The sequence below is a fragment of the Pecten maximus genome, chromosome 16 (assembly GCF_902652985.1).
Source record: "Pecten maximus chromosome 16, xPecMax1.1, whole genome shotgun sequence".
Lineage (NCBI taxonomy): Eukaryota > Metazoa > Mollusca > Bivalvia > Pectinida > Pectinidae > Pecten > Pecten maximus.
Window position 1 is genome coordinate 11212698 of NC_047030.1, and position 22999 is coordinate 11235696.

Here is a 22999-nt window from a genome sequence, read left to right on the forward strand (position 1 = left end):
ACTACCAGTAAACATTTCGTAAATAGAGCTTCACCTTTTAATCATTTGTAGAGATCGTATCAAGGTCACAGCCAACTCCTCGCATCAAAGGTCACAACCAACTCCGCAACATAGACCTACTTCGTAAAGATGACTGTTCAGTTCGAATCAAATAGGGAAACACATCGGAGAACACAGACTAGTCATTATTTTCCCCTGCAGCTGACGAAGCGGTTACATAATAATTTTTAAAATTCAACGATAAAATTAATATCTCAATTAAATAATGCTATTTTAACATTGTTTTACAGTCAATGTGTTGCATAATCGTATTTCTCGTCTTAATAAAACTGTTCGGTCATCCTCTGATGGCGGACTATTTTGTAACACAAAGTATTAGATTTGCACAGGTTCTAGTAAGTAAGATTTATTGTACTTCTTCAATTTATTAGGAGAAATGCGGGATAATTGAAATATAAGGATTGAATGTTGCTTTGGTCGATCTAATGGTTTGATGAATCGAGTTGCTCTTTACACAAATTCAACATGAACTGCTTCGCAATGTCTCATTTCATTATATTTACACTTGCAAAGTTTTGTCACTATATAACAATACCAGACCGATTTGTTTACCATTCTTGCATGGAAACATTGACCTTTGAACTTGCGAATGAAAATATGCAGGGTACGGGAACTACTTTCGCCAAGCACATGGCTTTGTTTACATTTACAATTTAAGTTACAAAGGGTTATTTTTTAACCTCTCGCGTCTCGCACTTACAGTAACTTCATGTCGGATTTTTGTACAGCTGCACAGTTGTCAACAAAATACACCGCTCACTGTTGGAGAGCTACGGCCATTGAAGCATTGAACAATCACGGTTTCGAAGCGCGACATATCATGTTCATGAGTGGACACAAAACTGAAGCTGCCATTAGATCTTATAACAGATCGTGCACATCCCAACAAAGACAGGCACTCTCAAAAACTTTATCATCGGTTGCCTGTACCAGTGGTCCACGAGTAGATAACTGTCGTTCCGAGCCGCCGGCCCTTTGCCCTCCTGTAACTGTGTGCGATCAACCGTCAAAACATGTCGTTCCTTTCGGGAGCATTGATCACGACACACTTTCAGTTTCTATGGATGTTGGCCTAACAACGGCATCACAGTCAAACATCCATATCTAACACTTCCAGCTGTTTAAACTCTGGGTTGAGCTAGCGCGCCCCATAAAATATATTCTTAGAGGAATTTCTCCATAAAAGCATGGTTAACATAAAAGTGAAATCTAATCCCTATAAAGTCTCAAGAGCAACTAACTTCATCACCCCATGGAATCGACCGAAGAAACGTCCAATAATTAATTCCATTCAGTTACTACAACATTCCAAAATTTCCTACATTTACCTAACATTTGATTCATTTGTTGCCGTAGGTTAGGTAATAGTATATGCAAACATTAAGTTGTTATTACAGATAAGTCTAACTACATGTAGTATTGCAATAAATTACATCAATATTTAATACATAATCATACTACACAGACATTTAACTAAGTAAGTCAGTCTTAAGTCTATTGAAATCAAGGGAAATCACTTTTAGATTTCGATGTATAATGATGTTCTATCGGATAAACTTGTGGTATTTGGGTATTGCCTTCAGTCATTTCTTTGTCATCACTACTGGATTTAGCATCAAGCTGACATATTGGACTTGGATAGCTAGCCGGACCATACACCATTTCGTAATGTCCTCTGCACATGCGTGCTCTAGGAGAAGATGGCGAAAGAGACTTTGACGTTCGGGAAGCGGTTTTGTTTTCCTCTGAATCCGAGTTATTAATTCCACAGCTATTTGACGTTTGCTGACCGATTTCTTTCTTGGAAATATCATTGCCAGAGCTTTCATTTATTTGTGTAACTCGGTCCCCAGTGCAAGAGTCCACAGATACGCTAGAAATCTGTTCATTTTCATCTTTTTCAGAAAGGTATCGAAACATTTGGTCGTTATCGATTTCACCGAGGTCTCCAAGAGACAATTCAAATGTGGGCGTCATTTTGTCTATGTCACTTGGTAACGTCAAAGCAGTGTCGGGTTTTGTTACAGCATCAATTGGCTTATTTTTCTCGCTTTCAAAGCACCTCATTAGGGTTTCAACCACATCTGCAGAATCATCTACCTTATCAAAAGAATAACCTTTAAGTGTTGCATCCCATGAACACTCGTCTAAAAACTCACTCTCGTCTAAATCAGGCATTGGACACAGGGTACTACTTTGATCGCTTTCGTAAAAATCTTCGTCCGACTCATATGACGTAGATTCTTTAGACTTAGTTGTGGTTTTGGAAGCTTGCATTTCTAGACACTCAACATCTCGTACAACGACTAAAGAAGTCGATTGATGGAATTGCTGAGAGTCGCTTACGACCTGGTCCTGTTTGTAAATTGAGTCGTCCTCTGTGTAACTATGATTGCTTGAATTGGTCTCATGATTCAAAGACAAATCCTCTGGAGGAGGCGACTTGCCATCGTATTTCAAATTTGTAGTAGTAGGATAACTGTCTTCTTCCATCTGGTATGTCATATTTGTTCCTAGATGCGAGTGATTTTTGGTTTGAGCATTATCGGGAGTTTCATAATCGGGATATTCAGCTGGCTTGTCTGTCAAGTTGATATACAATTGTTCATAGTCAGCATGTTGTCCATCCTGCTGTTCGGGGGTGAAGGTTTTTTTATGTACAAACTCACACATATCCACATACACGTCATCTTTCGTTAAAGGAGACGGTTGAAATGTATAGTAAACAGGGGTATAGTCCATATCATGTTCTAAATGCTTTACACTTTCCTCTAATTTTGAATGAGTACGTTGCCCACGCGTAGATGTCCGCTTATGAACAAATTTTACATCTTCATTTAAACTATCTTGTGTTTTATCTCCCTGTAAACCTAGAATGGAGTCGGATGTCACAATGACCAACTCCTTTTCCGTTGGACGTCCTCCACTCATGTCTAAGTAATCGTCACCCCCTGTCGGCTTCTGCTTTGCGTAAGTAGTGGTCGATTCTTGGTGTGAATGGTCAGATGTCGCCATTTGATTTAAAGGTCTAGCAGACGACGATTGATGTGATGAACTAGGTGTCGATACTTTGTTAGAGGGACTATCTGTCGACATTTGTATAGTGGGTCTAGTAGATGGCACCTGGGGTAAAGCACTAGCTGTCGACATCTTCGCTGAGTGACTAGCTGTCAATGGCACTTGATGTGGAGAGCTAGTTTCCGGTGGTAATTGACTACCTGTACTGTGTGTAAACGATACATTGTCTACGCTGCTCCTTGTCTTGTGGTTTGCCTCTATTTTTTGAAAGGACACTGTCTTTTTAGTTTTTAGATTTGGAGTGCTTTTGGATTTTCGGTCCTTTCCTATCAGTACAATTTTAGTTTTGATGTCAGGGGATGTAGGGACTTCGTATGCGTATCCTCGTTCTTGCTTTGAAAAATTCTGTGGCCTACTCTCTAGTTCTGTGTCACCGTAATCATGTCGGCTGCGAGTTTCGGTGCTAGATCTAGACGTCCTCTCTGCAAACGGATGAGGCGACATGCTCGAGGTCTGACGGGAGAATGCATGCAGAGCAGGGAGGCTACGGCTTACTGGCCTGTGCTTTCTTTTTAAGTTGGATTCCTTTTGTGTCTGAAAGTCTTTATAATCCTTTTCTGTAATTTCTATCCACGAATCGTCACTGTGGATAATGCTGCTGTCAAGGTTTGTTGAAGTATCGTGTTCTTCAACTACAGTCTCCAATTTCTGAAGTTCATTGTCAGGTGTCTTCCCTAAATATGTAACAAATAGTATAATTTTAATTATCTTTGATTATATAGTTTTAGAATACAGCGAATGAAACACCAGGCAAATACACTTTTTGTTACATTTACAAAACATTAGAAATAACGGAATAACATACCTTTAGCCTTCTTTGGTTTTTCTTTGCCAACTTTCCTAAACACAACAAAATTTCAAAATAAGGAGTTTTATTACATTTTTACCAGTGAAATATCAAAAATTATTCATTCTATAAAAGTGATATTTCATAATTTATTTTTCACTAGTGAAAAATATCACTCTTGCTGATTTGACCAATCAAATTAATGATTAGAAAATACAAAAATAATTGACCAATCAGAAAGCCCGACATATATGTCAGCACCTGGACAAGGGGAACTACTTTTTTTGTTTACAAATTATCGCTGTAGGCCTAGTTAGCATACGGGGTGGGTTTTTCGTTGATAAAAAATGTAATAAACAGAATATCTAACAGTGTCTTCAGTAATACCAAATATATTTCACTCGTGTGGCTAATATTTTGATATTTTTAACTCGTGCTGCGCACTCGTGAAAACTATCAAAATATTAGCCCCACTCGTGAAATATATTTGGTATTACTGAAGACACTGTTAGATATCCTCTATATCCCTTTATTTCGTACTCATCCTACATGAAATGTATATATATGTTATCAAGTCCTTTTTTCTTATATCTACTTTCCAGATAATGATAATATTTTAATGATGCTTTAATACAGGGATCAAACTGATGAATTACAATCTAATATTTTTTCGTGCATACAATTAGTCATCCGGCTCATAATAGTTTACTGATACAGGGAGCAATGTGGAATCAAAGATATGGCATTGTATAAATGGAATGTGCAAGTTAATAAAATGATTACCTGAATGCACAAATGTATACAATGAAACCGATCACAACGGAGACCAGGAGACCGATTAGAAGAGAGATGAGAAGGTACATGTGGAAATGACTATGTGATACATCTGAAAGTGAAAAGAATGTAAAGCATTTGTTTCTGAAATGTTATTTGAGAATATCATATATAATTCATAAATACATGAAATATCAATACATGCTAATATCTTATAATTTACGAATTGTAGAAACTGCCGTGTTATTTAAAACTATGAGCTACACATTTTGCAACGCTAGATGGTAAGGAACAATGGTATTGAATATATTGTTTCACGGAAAGTCGCATCAACGTAATGATAAGGTTTTATTGATAATCATCAAAACACAACTAGCAGAAATCACCTGGTCAAATTCGAAGCAACATGAGATCAGTCGACGATATTCATGTACGTAAAACCGCCTTACAAACAGTAACCCGTTTTTCACTTATTTAAAAATCGGGTATACCACCCGAAAAACTTTTCTTCTGAATATTTTCCTCTTTCCTTCAAAATTCTGAAGCAAATAAACGCTTATCTTCTATATGATACTATTTGGTTTTGTAAAATCTACTCTACACCTGCAAAAATGTCTAAAATAGAAAGCATGTATTAATAAACCATCTCTAAGACGTTTCTTACGAGATAAATCAAATGTATTATGTCGTCATGGTTTCGGATACGGATTCCGAAATATGTCTCCTCCCGTAACTAATATGATCACCGGCATTCAAAGAAACGACAGAAAGCCGTAATTGATTTCGAGTACATTTTATCTTCTTATCAACTATACACATCGTGAGCGATACATCTTCAACACCTGTTGGGTTTCATATTCGTTAGTTTATTAAAGTGTCTTTTTAGTATGTCATTTCATCGAAATGATATTTCTGTCATGCATAGTACACCACCAATAGACTAACCAATCCTTATCGCCTCAATTTAAAACCGAACTAAAATACTAATTTCAATTACTTTGATTTATATCGTTCACCAAGGTCAAAAACTAGTCATATACAGGTAAGAAATAGCTAAAAATTGATTAATCAAGTTTCGCTGTGTGGGTATGAGATTTACGTTGGACATTTTCCATTTAGCGGGTAGATAAACACGAATATTGATCAATTCAAAAAGCAGCTTTAAGAAATAGGCAATGCCTAACACATTGAGTCTGCACATTATACAATCACACAGTATATACACTATCTAGCATAGCCTCATATCGTATTTCGAACACTTACGATCTTGACAGCGAACCCCTCCGAATCCACTCCGGCATGAACATGTGACTTTTCTTAGCTGACGATTTAGGCTGTATGTTCCTTCCTGGCACTTGCCTCCGTTCTCACATGGTGATGAGGAGCAGGTCAGCACCTCTTAAACAGATACAGAAAATATTTTGCGAAATTTTCATGATTGCAAGTGTTTTTGCCACTAATTAAACCTTTACTTTTGCGTTTACTCAAGTGTGGAACACAGGTAAAATTAATCAAGTGTTGAAATATAAACAAAACTAAAATTCGTAAAGAAATTTCTTTACCAAGAATTACTTTTATAAATGCAACAATTAAATTTCACCTATTCTTGTGTCCGTGGTTGCAACACGACTGGGTTCGAGCTGGTTGGTAACACAATGGTAGAGGCCTTCGTCCGTCTTCTGAATCCCGTGTATGACCAAAGTATCTCCAACCATGTACACTCTGAATTCAGATTATAAAACTTGTTCGTGTAAAATGAAAGTAGATAGAGAATTTATTAAGAGATATATTCGAGTAGGGTTAAACTGGAGGCTCTTATCCATATAACAGATTTTTTTTACATTCATATCAAATATAATGCATTTGAACAAATTTCCCAACGCTAACCGCTAATTTTCGTAAAAAATTATCGTAAAGTAAAAATGATGTTCCGTGACGTTTCATATAGAAGTATCACCGAAATAGATCTTGCATACCAACATTATCTGCAACGTCAAGCAATTTCTTACTGTTTATTCATCTTTCTGTTTTCCGTTAAGGCGAATTGCAATTTACTACAACTAACGTAGTAATTTTATAAGAATATAGTTATCTCATACTTTTGTTATCAATTTAATACTTTTTGAAAATGTATCATCTTTCATCGAACAATCAAATGGATGATTTAATAACACCATTTCTTATTGAACCATTTCGTGCTCCAAACTAACATTAATTCATATTGAACCATTTTGTGCTCCAAACTAACACCAATTCTTAATGATTTTTAATTAAAACATATTTTTTCCCGACACGACTGAGAATGACTGAAATTGCCTTTATCGAAGAGGTGCCCAGGTTATATTTTAAACATATCAATCAATTTTAACAGTAGTAATTTACCAAATAATTCTCCTTTTGTCTATTACATGTAGTTAGGTATTATCATGATGTGGTTGTTTTGTCAGTGTGATCAGGTGGAGTGTAATTGTTAACGCTATGTGAATATGTAGCATGAGTATGTAGGAGATTAAAGAATACACATTTACTTTGGAGTCTGTAGCACTACACCCGCTGTCTGTAATGATACAACATACTAGAAGATCGTATAAATATATCAAGTTATTTCAAATTAAAACTTGACAACCTTAACGTTTCCAGTAACATTTCAGTAACTGTATATATCATCCCTTACTAGCCTCGTTTTCACTTGACAGTGTACCTTTGTAACTGCGCAGTTTGTGACACCCTTTTACCCCCTGGAGTTATCCAATAAGTATCTGTAGACGACCAGGGATGTCTGGATTTACAGTTCAATACTGTGTCATAGCCGAGAAGCACTGTCTTCCTCCAGGGATTGGAATCTGAAATGGGAAATGATGAGAATATAATATATGTATACACAATAGAATTTTATTTTATTTACAGTTTCTAGTGTGTAAGACGTTTTGGTTCGAAAATGTTATCAAGTCATCACGCGGAAATACCAAACCGACGACGATAAAGTTTTCCCTATGTTTTGCTGTCTGGACGACAGAGAAAGTGTTGCATCAAACACCGCAGTATCATTTAACTTTCACTCTTTTCACTACAATACGTTTGGTCGTGTCAACCAGATTGGGATTTCCTCTATTACCATACTAATATTTTATGTTTTATGTCATTGCTATCACAGATTTCCTTCCCGAAAAGCACAATAACCTATGTACCTTTACTGCATGAAGACATGATGCAAAGCCTAGACATTGACATTGGTCCTTTACACATGCCCCTATAGGGCGAGTTGGCTTGTTTAGCTTCTTGTCCATTGCTCTCATCACAACCTCTCGACCTAGTCTCCTTCCCTAGGCCACATGTCACTGAACACGATGACCACCTTGACCATGGCGAGGGCAGACGGACCTTCACATTCTGACAGGTGGACTCCATGCACTTTCTCGTCTGATGACTCGGCTTAGTCTTGCAGTACACTGTATTCGAAGGACAAACACGAGACCGTGTGGTCATTCCTTTTCCACAGGATACCGAACACCGACTCCAGTTACTCCATTCTCCAAATCCTGGAGCAAAACAAAAATGAGTTCAACGACTTTTCTTATAGAAAGGTAACTAGAAATTTGTTAAATATGACGTTAATCGTCAGACTATAGTGATCCAAATATGAGAGGTCTAAGTCTGTGAGAGGAGATGCAGTAAGATACAGTCGAGGCGCCAAAAGCGGCAAGAGTGAAGGGCCAATAGTGTAGTGAATATAACCTAGCTTGTTTAATCAGTTAAAAGTTAAGTCCAATGTTGGATTTTCATCTTGAAAAAAAGATGCCACCATGACGAATTTGGTTTATAAGAGAGTAATATGTCACCAATTTATGCACAAATTATTTTCGTGACAAATGTTGACTACTGACAGAAAAATTAACAGCATGTTTCGAGAGATGCAGGTTGATGAAGACCCTCGTTTTCAGTTGGAAATAGCCCTTTCCCTGTGTGGTGTGAAAATAGAAGTGTTTGATATTTGTTAAAATTCCTGGTGGTTCCGTTGTCGCCACCGTAGTTCTCATTTTGAGAGAATGATTTAACCCCAATTTGACCTGAATTTGTATTTCATTTCAACATATTTTATTGTATAACATTTATTCAAATTGGTTAGACAGCAGGCTAGGCCTATATTAGTCTTCCCTAATATAAACAGAACAATAGTAGAATTATACTATAACAATTGAAAGTGAAGAAATATAAGAAATATGTATATAAATCAAGTCAATGGAGATGAAACATCTTTTACGAATTAGTATGGCGGATTTCGTCGATTAAATAAAAGACGCTTACTATTTCGGAACACTTGATCTTACACGCCTGTTCAGATTTTACCTTCGTTTGATCGATATTGAGTTATAATTACGACTATGTAATTATGTCGATATTCTCTGTTGTTTTTTCCTAAGTGTGCGTAATACTCAAATTTGAAATTTTTAATTTAAAGGACATGTATCGTGATTTAATAGGGCTTATAACTCATTTACCTCGAATTAAACTCGTTTTTGCATCTCTTCCAGACCACCCGAATCTATCAGTAAGTGCTTCCCTAGACGCTAAATAGGACGCATTGTAGAGCTTCCTAAGAATTTCAGCTGTTGCTATTCCAATTTTCTTGGTTAAGATGTCCGCGTTTCCTGGCTGTTTCATTAGTTGGTGAGCAGTAGCTTTAGCTGACTTCTCGATCTCCTTCAGGTCTGACTTTGATACGTTGAACATGTCAATCAGTTGCTGCATCTCCCCTCTAATCTCACCGAGCATAAGTTGCCTCTTCTCCCCGGACGACAGGTGGAGACACTGTAGCACCAGAATCTTTGGACATCGCCACCGACGTCCTTGCTGTCCACAGAGGAACTTCACGCAGTTGTACAGCAAGTGGTCTATGGTATCATTTTGTTTCCCGGACTTAATGCCATTGTTGCTTGATATGTGTGCATAGCCGTGATATTTCTTCACTAAACCATGTCTTCCGTTCTGCGACGTCACAGCCAGTATTGAATCTAGTGCTGCATCGGCATCTGAAATGTTGTTTTTTATTTTGATTTCCATTTTGCTATGAGTATTCAATTTAGGCTTACCGCCCTCAGTCCAGGTTCGATTTTTAGTAAATGTTAAATTCAGACTCAAAGGCTTGAATTTGTGGGACACATTAAGTCTATTATTTGCTGTGTTAGGAAGAGCTGTAGTCAAGGTTGTTTTGATACTTTGCTTTGAATGGTTACGGATTTCCGCTGTTTTATTATTGTTACCCACATTGCTCCTTGTCTTATTACCAGCACCGGTCACCAATCTAGTTGTCACATCCGGGGGTTTGTCTATAGCATTCACTCTCTCTACGATTCCCGAAATCGATAATTCTCCAACTCCAACAAAATGTTTTCTTGAGTTTTTCTTTTTCTTTAACTTGTTTTTTCTGGTATCGAGGTTTTGATTTCGTGATGTTCCTGACGTTTTGTGCTTAATTTTTGCAAGCCGCCAAACTCTGTGTGCGCCATGACCAGTAGTTCTACTTGGTATCCGACGGTAAGATGTCCTGCCATAGCTATGCCTGTCTTGCTTTTGTAATGATAATGTTCTACTGGCTAAATGTTCAAGCAGCAAGTCTTCATATGTAGGATGATGGCTTGGATTTCTAAACAAATGCTTCTTCGTCGTTCTGAATTTTGTCGACAAAGCAATGTTTTTTGTTCCAGAATCTGCGGCCTTGACGGACTGATTCCGACTTTTAATTGATGATACCACATATCCCACTGAAACAGATAAAACATGTTAAAAATTAAAAAAAAAACATCGGATGGTGAATGTCCTTTTAATGAATTTATTTATTTATTATTTATTCATATTATATTCAAAAAGATATTGAATAGCAGTTATTGCGTGTTAAATAACGATGATGGTTCTGCATGCGATATAATAAAATTACGTAACTGGACATATTTGATTTGTTTTTGTTTAACGTCCTATTAACAGCCAGGGCCAGTTAAGGACGTGCCAGGTTTTGGAGGTGGAGGAAAGCCGGAGTAGCCGGAGAAAAAACACCGGCCTACGGTCAGTACCTGGCAACTGCCCCACGTAAGTTTCAAACTCGCAACCCAGAGGTGGAGGGCTAGTGGTAAAGTGTCGGGACACCTTAACCACTCGGCCACCGCGGACATACCGATATTTACTGTTAATAATATCTTCAACAGAACAATTGTTATGTTACAATGATATCGGATCCAGACATATCAATGACATGTAATGTTGGAATCCCGTCGTACATTTGATCATGAGCTCGGCTGACTGATATGCTATAAACCGTTTCATTTGATTTGAATTACATTTTTGTCGATCCTGGCTAAGTTGGAAAATGTATATATAGTTGTCAGATTTATATAAGTGTCTTGACACTTGTTTTTCTGATTCCTTTTTGTATAATTTATATGTTGTATATCGTTAACTGGAAACTGGCAAATAAAATACTATATAAACTAAATAATCTATCCAGAGTTGTCGTTCCTTACACTTACTCCTATGTGTTTTACCAGTATCATATGAGGACGGGTACATGAGAGGGAACTCAGAGAACGGTAACTCTGGGGAGAGATAGACCTCAATTATCTTTAACATCAATCACCTGTTTACTAACTCACCAGGAGGTCTGACACTGAGCGAGACTCCAAGTCCAACCAGCTTGTGGAGGGGAGCTATAGAAGTCCAAATTTCCATTACGAGGGTATTTCCAATTCGCTTTTGGATAATCCCGGTAGGTATCAAGCATTGATACTGATTCCTAGTATGATAGAAAGAACACCATTACTTGTCATCTAAGAGTAAAAGATAGACTGATGTGATAAACCCTGTATGTATACTATCATGGATAAGTACAAGGACAATGTAATTATATAGAAATCTATATATGTTTTGTCTTGAACCATCAAAATATTACTGTGAGAGCCTGAAACATTTTTATGTTATAAGCTCAATAAATATATGTCACTTGTAAACCCTATTGGAATTTGCATGGGATGATGAAAATCCTTGTATTAAAGGTTAGTTATTACTGTACCTGCATGATGATATTTCACTGTCGGCTGCCGGTGGGTTGATTTCCCGCCAAAACACAGGGGTGTCCTCTATCCTGCGTCCATCACATCCGGTCAGTTTGAACTCCACTGTGTAATTTAAGTCTGGCGAATATGTGACATTTCCATTTCCACACTGAGGTTTCGTAACTGATGCATTGTAGCAGCCGATCTGAATCCCACCTTCAAGTTATATAGAAATATAAAACTGCTATTTGATCTTTCCATAAACGATTTAAATAGTGGTGTAGAAATGCCAATTGATACGATATCAATAGACTAGGCTGATACCCGTAAGTACATAAAGCTGCAGTGTTCAGACTAGGCTGATACCCGTCAGTACATAAAGCTGCAGTGTTTAGACTAGGCTGATACCCGTAAGTACATATAGCTGCAGTATTTAGACTAGGCTGATACCCGTAAGTACATATAGCTGCAGTGTTTAGACTAGGCTGATACCCGTAAGTACATATAGCTGCAGTGTTTAGACTAGGCTGATACCCGTAAGTACATATAGCTGCAGTGTTTGGACTAAACTGATACCCGTAAGTACATATAGCTGCAGTCTTTAGACTAGGCCGATACCCGTAAGTACATATAGCTGTAGTGTTTTAGACTAAACTGATACCCGTAAGTACATATAGCTGCAGTGTTTAGACTAGGCTGATACCCGTAAGTACATATAGCTGCAGTGTTTAGACTAGGCTGATACCCGTGAGTACATCATTATAGCTGCAGTGTTTAGACTAAACTGATACCCGTAAGTACATATAGATGCAGTGTTTAGACAAGGCTCATACCCGTAAGTACATATAACTGCAGTGTTTTAGACTAAACTGATACCCGTAAGTACATATAGTTGCAGTGTTTAGACTAGGCTGATACCCGTAAGTACATATAGCTGCAGTGTTTAGACTAGGTTGATACCCGTAAGTACATATAGCTGCAGTGTTCAGACTAGGCTGATACCCGTGAGTACATAAAGCTGCAGTGTTCAGACTAGGCTGATACCCGTGAGTACATATAGCTGCAGTGTTTAGACTAGGCTGATACCCGTAAGTACATAATTATAGCTGCAGTGTTTAGACTAAACTGATACCCGTAAGTACATATAGCTGCAGTGTTCAGACTAGGCTGATACCCGTGAGTACATAAATCTGCAGTGTTCAGACTAGGTTGATACCCGTAAGTACATATAGCTGCAGTGTTTAGACTAGGTTGATACCCGTAAGTACATATAGCTGCAGTGTTTAGACTAGGCTGATACCCGTGAGTACATAAAGCTGCAGTGTTTAGACTAGGCTGATACCCGTAAGTACATATAGCTGCAGTGTTTAGACTAGGCTGATACCCGTAAGTACATATAGCTGCAGTGTTTAGACTAGGCTGATACCCGTAAGTACATATAGCTGCAGTGTTTGGACTAAACTGATACCCGTAAGTACATATAGCTGCAGTCTTTAGACTAGGCCGATACCCGTAAGTACATATAGCTGTAGTGTTTTAGACTAAACTGATACCCGTAAGTACATATAGCTGCAGTGTTTAGACTAGGCTGATACCCGTAAGTACATATAGCTGTAGTGTTTAGACTAGGCTGATACCCGTAAGTACATATAGCTGCAGTGTTTAGACTAGGCTGATACCCGTGAGTACATCATTATAGCTGCAGTGTTTAGACTAAACTGATACCCGTAAGTACATATAACTGCAGTGTTTTAGACTAAACTGATACCCGTAAGTACATATAGATGCAGTGTTTAGACAAGGCTCATACCCGTAAGTACATATAACTGCAGTGTTTTAGACTAAACTGATACCCGTAAGTACATATAGTTGCAGTGTTTAGACTAGGCTGATACCCGTAAGTACATATAGCTGCAGTGTTTTAGACTAAACTGATACCCGTAAGTACATATAGCTGCAGTGTTTAGACTAGGCTGATACCCGTAAGTACATATAGCTGCAGTGTTTTAGACTAAACTGATACCCGTAAGTACATATAGCTGCAGTGTTCAGACTAGGCTGATACCCGTGAGTACATAAAGCTGCAGTGTTTAGACTAGGCTGATACCCATAAGTACATATAGCTGCAGTGTTTAGACTAGGCTGATACCCGTAAGTACATATAGCTGCAGTGTTTTAGACTAAACTGATACCCGTAAGTACATATAGCTGCAGTGTTTAGACTAGGCTGATATCCGTAAGTACATACAGCTGCAGTGTTTAGACTAGGCTGATACCCGTAAGTACATATAGCTGCAGTGTTTAGACTAGGCTGATACCCGTAAGTACATATAGCTGCAGTGTTTAGACTAGGCTGATACCCGTGAGTACATCATTATAGCTGCAGTGTTTAGACTAAACTGATACCCGTAAGTACATATAGATGCAGTGTTTAGACAAGGCTCATACCCGTAAGTACATATAACTGCAGTGTTTTAGACTAAACTGATACCCGTAAGTACATATAGTTGCAGTGTTTAGACTAGGCTGATACCCGTAAGTACATATAGCTGCAGTGTTTAGACTAGGTTGATACCCGTAAGTACATATAGCTGCAGTGTTCAGACTAGGCTGATACCCGTGAGTGCATAAAGCTGCAGTGTTCAGACTAGGCTGATACCCGTGAGTACATATAGCTGCAGTGTTTAGACTAGGCTGATACCCGTAAGTACATAATTATAGCTGCAGTGTTTAGACTAAACTGATACCCGTAAGTACATATAGCTGCAGTGTTTAGACTAGGCTGATACCCGTGAGTACATAAAGCTGCAGTGTTTAGACTAGGCTGATACCCGTAAGTACATATAGCTGCAGTGTTTAGACTAGGCTGATACCCGTAAGTACATATAGCTGCAGTGTTTAGACTAGGCTGATACCCGTAAGTACATATAGCTACAATGTTTGGACTAAACCGATACCCGTAAGTACATATAGCTGCAGTGTTTGGACTAAACTGATACCCGTCAGTACATATAGCTGCAGTCTTTAGACTAGGCCGATACCCGTAAGTACATATAGCTGTAGTGTTTTAGACTAAACTGATACCCGTAAGTACATATAGCTGCAGTGTTTAGACTAGGCTGATACCCGTAAGTACATATAGCTGCAGTGTTTAGACTAGGCTGATACCCGTAAGTACATATAGCTGCAGTGTTTAGACTAGGCTGATACCCGTGAGTACATCATTATAGCTGCAGTGTTTAGACTAAACTGATACCCGTAAGTACATATAACTGCAGTGTTTTAGACTAAACTGATACCCGTAAGTACATATAGATGCAGTGTTTAGACAAGGCTCATACCCGTAAGTACATATAACTGCAGTGTTTTAGACTAAACTGATACCCGTAAGTACATATAGCTGCAGTGTTTAGACTAGGCTGATACCCGTAAGTACATATAGCTGCAGTGTTTTAGACTAAACTGATACCCGTAAGTACATATAGCTGCAGTGTTTAGACTAGGCTGATACCCGTAAGTACATATAGCTGCAGTGTTTTAGACTAAACTGATACCCGTAAGTACATATAGCTGCAGTGTTCAGACTAGGCTGATACCCGTGAGTACATAAAGCTGCAGTGTTTAGACTAGGCTGATACCCATAAGTACATATAGCTGCAGTGTTTAGACTAGGCTGATACCCGTAAGTACATATAGCTGCAGTGTTTTAGACTAAACTGATACCCGTAAGTACATATAGCTGCAGTGTTCAGACTAGGCTGATATCCGTAAGTACATACAGCTGCAGTGTTTAGACTAGGCTGATACCCGTAAGTACATATAGCTGCAGTGTTTAGACTAGGCTGATACCCGTAAGTACATATAGCTGCAGTGTTTAGACTAGGCTGATACCCGTGAGTACATCATTATAGCTGCAGTGTTTAGACTAAACTGATACCCGTAAGTACATATAGATGCAGTGTTTAGACAAGGCTCATACCCGTAAGTACATATAACTGCAGTGTTTTAGACTAAACTGATACCCGTAAGTACATATAGTTGCAGTGTTTAGACTAGGCTGATACCCGTAAGTACATATAGCTGCAGTGTTTAGACTAGGTTGATACCCGTAAGTACATATAGCTGCAGTGTTCAGACTAGGCTGATACCCGTGAGTGCATAAAGCTGCAGTGTTCAGACTAGGCTGATACCCGTGAGTACATATAGCTGCAGTGTTTAGACTAGGCTGATACCCGTAAGTACATAATTATAGCTGCAGTGTTTAGACTAAACTGATACCCGTAAGTACATATAGCTGCAGTGTTCAGACTAGGCTGATACCCGTGAGTACATAAAGCTGCAGTGTTTAGACTAGGCTGATACCCGTAAGTACATATAGCTGCAGTGTTTAGACTAGGCTGATACCCGTAAGTACATATAGCTGCAGTGTTTAGACTAGGCTGATACCCGTAAGTACATATAGCTACAATGTTTGGACTAAACCGATACCCGTAAGTACATATAGCTGCAGTGTTTGGACTAAACTGATACCCGTCAGTACATATAGCTGCAGTCTTTAGACTAGGCCGATACCCGTAAGTACATATAGCTGTAGTGTTTTAGACTAAACTGATACCCGTAAGTACATATAGCTGCAGTGTTTAGACTAGGCTGATACCCGTAAGTACATATAGCTGTAGTGTTTAGACTAGGCTGATACCCGTAAGTACATATAGCTGCAGTGTTTAGACTAGGCTGATACCCGTAAGTACATATAGCTGTAGTGTTTAGACTAGGCTGATACCCGTAAGTACATATAGCTGCAGTGTTTAGACTAGGCTGATACCCGTGAGTACATCATTATAGCTGCAGTGTTTAGACTAAACTGATACCCGTAAGTACATATAGCTGTAGTGTTTAGACTAGGCTGATACCCGTAAGTACATATAACTGCAGTGTTTTAGACTAAACTGATACCCGTAAGTACATATAGTTGCAGTGTTTAGACTAGGCTGATACCCGTAAGAACATATAGCTGCAGTGTTTAGACTAGGCTGATACCCGTAAGTACATATAGCTGCAGTATTTAGACTAGGCTGATACCCGTAAGTACATATAGCTGTAGTGTTTAGACTAGGCTGATACCCGTAAGTACAGATAGCTGTAGTGTTTAGACTAGGCCGATACACGTAAGTACATATAACTACAATGTTTGGACTAAACCGATACCCGTAAGTACATATAGCTGCAGTGTTTTAGACTAAACTGATACCCGTAAGTACATATAGCTGCAGTGTTCAGACTAGGCTGATACCCGTGAGTACATATAGCTGCAGTGTTTTAGACTAGGCTGATACCCGTAAGTACATATAGCTACAGTGTTTTAGACTAGGCTGATACCCGTAAGTACATATAGCTGCAGTGTTTTAGACTAGGCTGATACCCGTAAGTACATATAGCTGCAGTGTTTTAGACTAGGCTGATACCCGTAAGTACATATAGCTGCAGTGTTCAGACTAGGCTGAAACCCGTGAGTACATAAAGCTGCAGTGTTTAGACTAGGCTGATACCCGTAAGTATATAGTGCTGCAGCGTTTAGATTCAAAACTTAACAAAAAAACCACTGGGTGTCGTTAACTCATAAAATGACTAATGATAGGTCCAAACCTGACACAGTGATGTTTGTTCATCTTTTGTATTGTTCTTATTTGTTTCACGGTATGCCCATGTTGTTTTACAGTATGTCTATGTTGTTTTTCGGTATGTCCATGTTGTTTTACGGTATGTCCATGTTGTTTTACGGTATGTCCATGTTGTTTAACGGTGTGTCCATGTTGTTTTACGGTATGTCCATGTTGTTTTACGGTATGTCCATGTTGTTTTACGGTGTGTCCATGTTGTTTTACGGTTGTCCATGTTGTTTTACGGTTGTCCATGTTGTTTTACAGTATGTCTATGTTGTTTTACGGTTGTCCATGTTGTTTTACAGTATGTCTATGTTGTTTTACGGTATGTTTTATGTTGTTTTACGGTGTGTCCATGTTGTTTTACAGTATGTCTATGTTGTTTTACAGTATGTCCATGTTGTTTTACAGTATGTCTATGTTGTTTTACGGTATGTCCATGTTGTGTTACGGTATGTTCATGTTGTTTTACGGTATGTACATGTTGTTTTACGGTATGTCCATGTTGTTTTACGGTATGTTTTATGTTGTTTTACGGTATGTCCATGTTGTTTTACAGTATGTCTATGTTGTTTTACAGTATGTCCATGTTGTTTTACGGTATGTCCATGTTGTTTTACGGTATGTCCATGTTGTTTTACGGTATGTCTATGTTGTTTTACAGTATGTCCATGTTGTTTTTCAGTATGTTTATGTTGTTTTACAGTATGTCCATGTTGTTTTACGGTATGTCCATGTTGTTTTACGGTATGTTCATGTTGTTTTACGGTATGTCTATGTTGTTTTACGGTATGTTTTATGTTGTTTTACGGTATGTTCATGTTGTTGTACGGTATGTCTATGTTGTTTTACAGTATGTTCATGTTGTTTTACGGTATGTCCATGTTGTTTTACGGTATGTCCATGTTGTTTTACGGTATGTCCATGTTGTTTTACAGTATGGCCATGTTGTTTTACTGTATGTCCATGTTGTTTTACGGTATGTCCATGTTGTTTTACGGTATACCAATGTTGTTGTACGGTATGTTCATGTTGTTTTACGGTATGTCCATGTTGTTTTACGGTATGTCCATGTTGTTTTACGGTATGTCCATGTTGTTTTACGGTATGTTCATGTTGTTTTACAGTATGTCTATGTTGTTTTACGGCGTGTCCATGTTGTTTTACGGTATGTCCATGTTGTTGTACGGTATGTCTATGTTGTTTTACAGTATGTCCATGTTGTTTTACGGTATGTCCATGTTGTTTTACAGTATGTCCATGTTGTGTTACGGTATGTCCATGTTGTTTTACGGTATGTCCATGTTGTTTTACGGTATGTTTCATGTTGTTTTACGGTATGTCCATGTTGTTTTACGGTATGTCCATGGTGTTTTACGGTTTGCCCATGTTGTTTTACGGCGTGTCCATGTTGTTTTACGGTTGTCCATGTTGTTTTACAGTAGGTCCATGTTGTTTTACGGTATGTTCATGGTGTTTTACGGTATTTCCATGTTGTTTTACGGTATGTCCATGTTGTTTTACGGTATGTTCATGTTGTTTTACGGTGTGTCCATGTTGTTTTACGGTATGTCCATGTTGTTTTACGGTTGTCCATGTTGTTTTACAGTAGGTCCATGTTGTTTTACGGTATGTTCATGGTGTTTTACGGTATTTCCATGTTGTTTTACGGTATGTCCATGTTGTTTTACGGTATGTCCATGTTGTTTTACGGTATGTTCATGTTGTTTTACGGTGTGTCCATGTTGTTTTACGGTATGTCCATGTTGTTTTACGGTATGTTCATGTTGTTTTACGGTATGTCCATGTTGTTTTACAGTATGTCCATGTTGTTTTAAGGTATGTCCATGTTGTTTTACGGTATGTCCATGTTGTTTTACGGTGTGTCCATGTTGTTTTACGGTATGTCCATGTTGTTTTACAGCATGTCCATGTTGTTTTACGGTATGTTCATGTTGTTTTACGGTATGTCCATGTTGTTTTACAGTATGTCCATGTTGTTTTACGGTATGTCCATGTTGTTTTACGGCGTGTCCATGTTGTTTTACAGTATGTCCATGTTGTTTTACAGTATGTCCATGTTGTTTTACGGTGTTTCCATATTGTTTTACGGTATGTCCATGTTGTTTTACGGTAAGTCCATATTGTTTTAATTACGGTATGTCCATGTTGTTTTACAGTACATGTGTATGTCCATGTTGTTTTACGGTGTGTCCATGTTGTTTTACGGTATGTTCATGTTGTTTTACGGTATGTCCATGTTGTTTTATAGTATGTCCATGTTGTTTTACGGTGTGTCCATGTTGTTTTACGGTATGTCCATGTTGTTTTACGGTATGTTCATGTTGTTTTACGGTATGTCCATGTTGTTTTACAGTGTGTCCATGTTGCTTTACGGTATGTCCATGGTGTTTTACGGTATGTCCATGTTGTTTTACGGTATGTCCATGGTGTTTTACGGTGTGTGTTATGTTGTTTTACGGTATGTCCATGTTGTTTTACAGTATGTCCATGTTGTTTTACGGTGTTTCCATGTTGTTTTACGGTATGTCCATGTTGTTTTACGGTAAGTCCATATTGTTTTAATTACGGTATGTCCATGTTGTTTTACAGTACATGTGTATGTCCATGTTGTTTTACAGTACATGTGTATGTCCATGTTGTTTTACGGTATGTCCATGTTGTTTTACGGTATGTCCGTGTTGTTTTACAGTATGTCCATGTTGTTTTACGGTATGTCCATGTTGTTTTACGGTATGTTCATATTGTTTTACGGTATGTCCATGTTGTTTTATAGTATGTCCATGTTGTTTTACGGTGTGTCCATGTTGTTTTACGGTATGTCCATGTTGTTTTACGGTATGTTCATGTTGTTTTACGGTATGTCCATGTTGTTTTACAGTGTGTCCATGTTGCTTTACGGTATGTCCATGGTGTTTTACGGTATGTCCATGTTGTTTTACGGTATGTCCATGGTGTTTTACGGTGTGTTTTATGTTGTTTTACGGTATGTCCATGTTGTTTTACGGTATGTTCATGTTGTTTTACGGTATGTCCATGTTGTTTTACGGTGTGTCCATGTTGTTTTACGGTATGTCCATGTTGTTTTACGGTATGTTCATGTTGTTTTACGGTATGTCCATGTTGTTTTACAGTATGTCCATGTTGTTTTACGGTATGTTCATGCTGTTTTACAGTATGTCCATGTTGTTTTACGGTATGTTCATGTTGTTTTACGGTATGTCCATGTTGTTTTACAGTATGTCCATGTTGTTTTACGGTATGTTCATGTTGTTTTACGGTGTGTCCATGTTGTTTTACGGTATGTCCATGTTGTTTTACGGTATGTCCATGTTGTTTTACGGTATGTTCATGTTGTTTTACGGTATGTTTAAGTTGTTTAGGATCTGTCCATGTTGTTTAACGGTATGTTTATGTTGGTGTACGGTACGTGTATGTTGAAGTTGTTTTACGGTATGTACATGTTGTTTTACGGTATGTACATGTTGTTTTACGGTATGTTTCATGTTGTTTTACGGTATGTACATGTTGTTTTACGGTATTTCCATGTTGTTTTTCGGTATGTTTCATGTTGTTTTACGGTATTTCCATGTTGTTTTATGTTAATGACAAGATTAGTATGTTTGACATTAATGATTTAAAAAAAAAAAAAGTCTTCTGTTATCTTGTCCCTGTGGTCATTCACTGTACAATACCTGGGTACATGGCGCAAATCTTCACCATGCGTTACATGATCAAACATCAATAAGACGATAGATTTGGTATGCTTCCCCAGTGTTAAGTGAGTACCAGGGTATTGATTAATTAAGCATTGGTTGACACATTTTGACATGAATTGGGGCATATTATACATTGGGTGTTCTAGCATATCCAATGGCGTGTTACATTTCAACTAAAAAATACAGTAAAAAAAATACGCATGTATTGAAATAGAGCCCTTTGATGGAGCGGCCTCTGGTTTCGTGGGAAGCGGATGCCAATATACTTTTTACATGAACATTGAACGTGTTTGCTCTCTAATGCACATCTACGGACCGAGGTTGTAATTTGTGGCAAGAACATGTGGTGCAATACAATGAATTTTGAAGTCAACGCAATTAGAATGGTCCTACATACTTAATTGTAGAAAACTGTAAGTACCCGATCCCTACCTGGGCCAATTATTTGTTTCTCGTGGGATCTTATATGGACCGTTCTGCTTGATTTTAAACAAGAATCAGCCCACTGGATAGCATGCGGCAGGCCTCACATATTATGTTTTCTGAGTTAGCCACTAGCTACTACAAGGAGATTCCATCTCAAAAGGGCCCTAGATGGCGCATCTTTTGGTAAAATATAGATAATTTACACATTTCTTAGATTTGTACCCATGAGAAGTTAATCCTCAAAACCATTTTACGACCTTAACATAACGTAAAACGGACGCGGCAACAATAGTTAATTCTGTGTTCAGAAAAGTGTGATGTATCAACAGAACCCCGGTTTAATCATTTAATCTATTTATTAATTCAGTCACTCTTATAGCGTGAAACAATGGGCCATTTTTACAAATTACATGATAAAGAAGAAACACTAAAAAATGGGAAAGTTTCATAAATATGACTTTCAAAAGAAATCAAATAAACCATTGCACTCATAACTCGTTGAGACCCGTCTGGGAATGTCCACAGGAGCTTGTTTCTATTGATTAGTAATATCAAAATATCTGGGCATCAACATATAGCATATATAAACTATTAGAAAGAATTTTCTGAAGATCTTAATATCAGAACCCTTCGGATTAATGGACTATATACATCCCCTTACTGATCAATAGAAACTAACTCCTGTGAAATGACGTAACGTGAAAGAATCATAGCAGGACACTTTGAATATATAAGTAGGCATAAGTAAGGTTACTATGAGTAAGATCGAGATTCCTCCAGAACTCGGAATTAAAACATTGAAAAATGACCTAATCATCAGCAATCAACATGCGCTTACTCGTTAAACTATTTCTATCTCTTTCAAAATATATACAAATTCCCTGTCAATAATAGATCTACTTACAAGATTTCCCGTGTGGTATCCGGCTAATTTCATTATTATTTGTATTTGCCGACAATGGTGCCACTGAAAGGCAAATCGTTATGATTAGGGATATGTATATCCGATCCATTGTACACCGCCATAAGGAACAAACATGAGGGCTGTATTCAGTGTAGGTAATCACGTAGTTTTGAGTTAGGAGCGCCAACAAATCTTCTTTCTATGGGGGTCGCCATTTTCGTGAAAATGTTTGAAACGTTTGTGACGTCATCATTTCTTGATAAAACGTCATGAACACCAAATGACGTCTATATGTTTCCCGCATTTTAAAGCAATATTTTGTTGACGGTACTTAGAAGCTGGCGTAATAAGAATTCATATTTGACGTTTTACTTTTTTTGTGATTGTTTGTGATTTAGTTTATTTGACACCAGCTGAAACACGGTTGTGTTTCGATTCACACTTGCCTTCTTCACGAGTGTGTTTGAGCAACTCATGCATTCAGATACAGTCGAGTCTGCCTAGCAGTCGATCCTATCACGTCG

At 38.0% G+C, this 22999-nt stretch overlaps 1 protein-coding gene across 1 annotated transcript; it reads right to left on the reverse strand.

Annotated features, from left to right (window-relative positions):
• Nucleotides 1-1485: 1485 nt before the first annotated feature.
• LOC117314599 lies at nucleotides 1486-22772 on the reverse strand. The gene is made up of 11 exons (XM_033868665.1): nucleotides 22476-22772; nucleotides 11760-11958; nucleotides 11344-11483; nucleotides 9199-10461; nucleotides 7888-8238; nucleotides 7401-7542; nucleotides 6300-6421; nucleotides 5963-6097; nucleotides 4709-4811; nucleotides 3944-3978; nucleotides 1486-3812 (listed from the first exon to the last, which is right to left on the reverse strand). Exons 1-11 carry the CDS (start codon nucleotides 22582-22584, stop codon nucleotides 1564-1566), a joined length of 4848 nt encoding a protein of 1615 aa, XP_033724556.1. The 5' UTR covers nucleotides 22585-22772; the 3' UTR covers nucleotides 1486-1563.
• Between the last annotated feature and the right edge of the window lie 227 nt (nucleotides 22773-22999).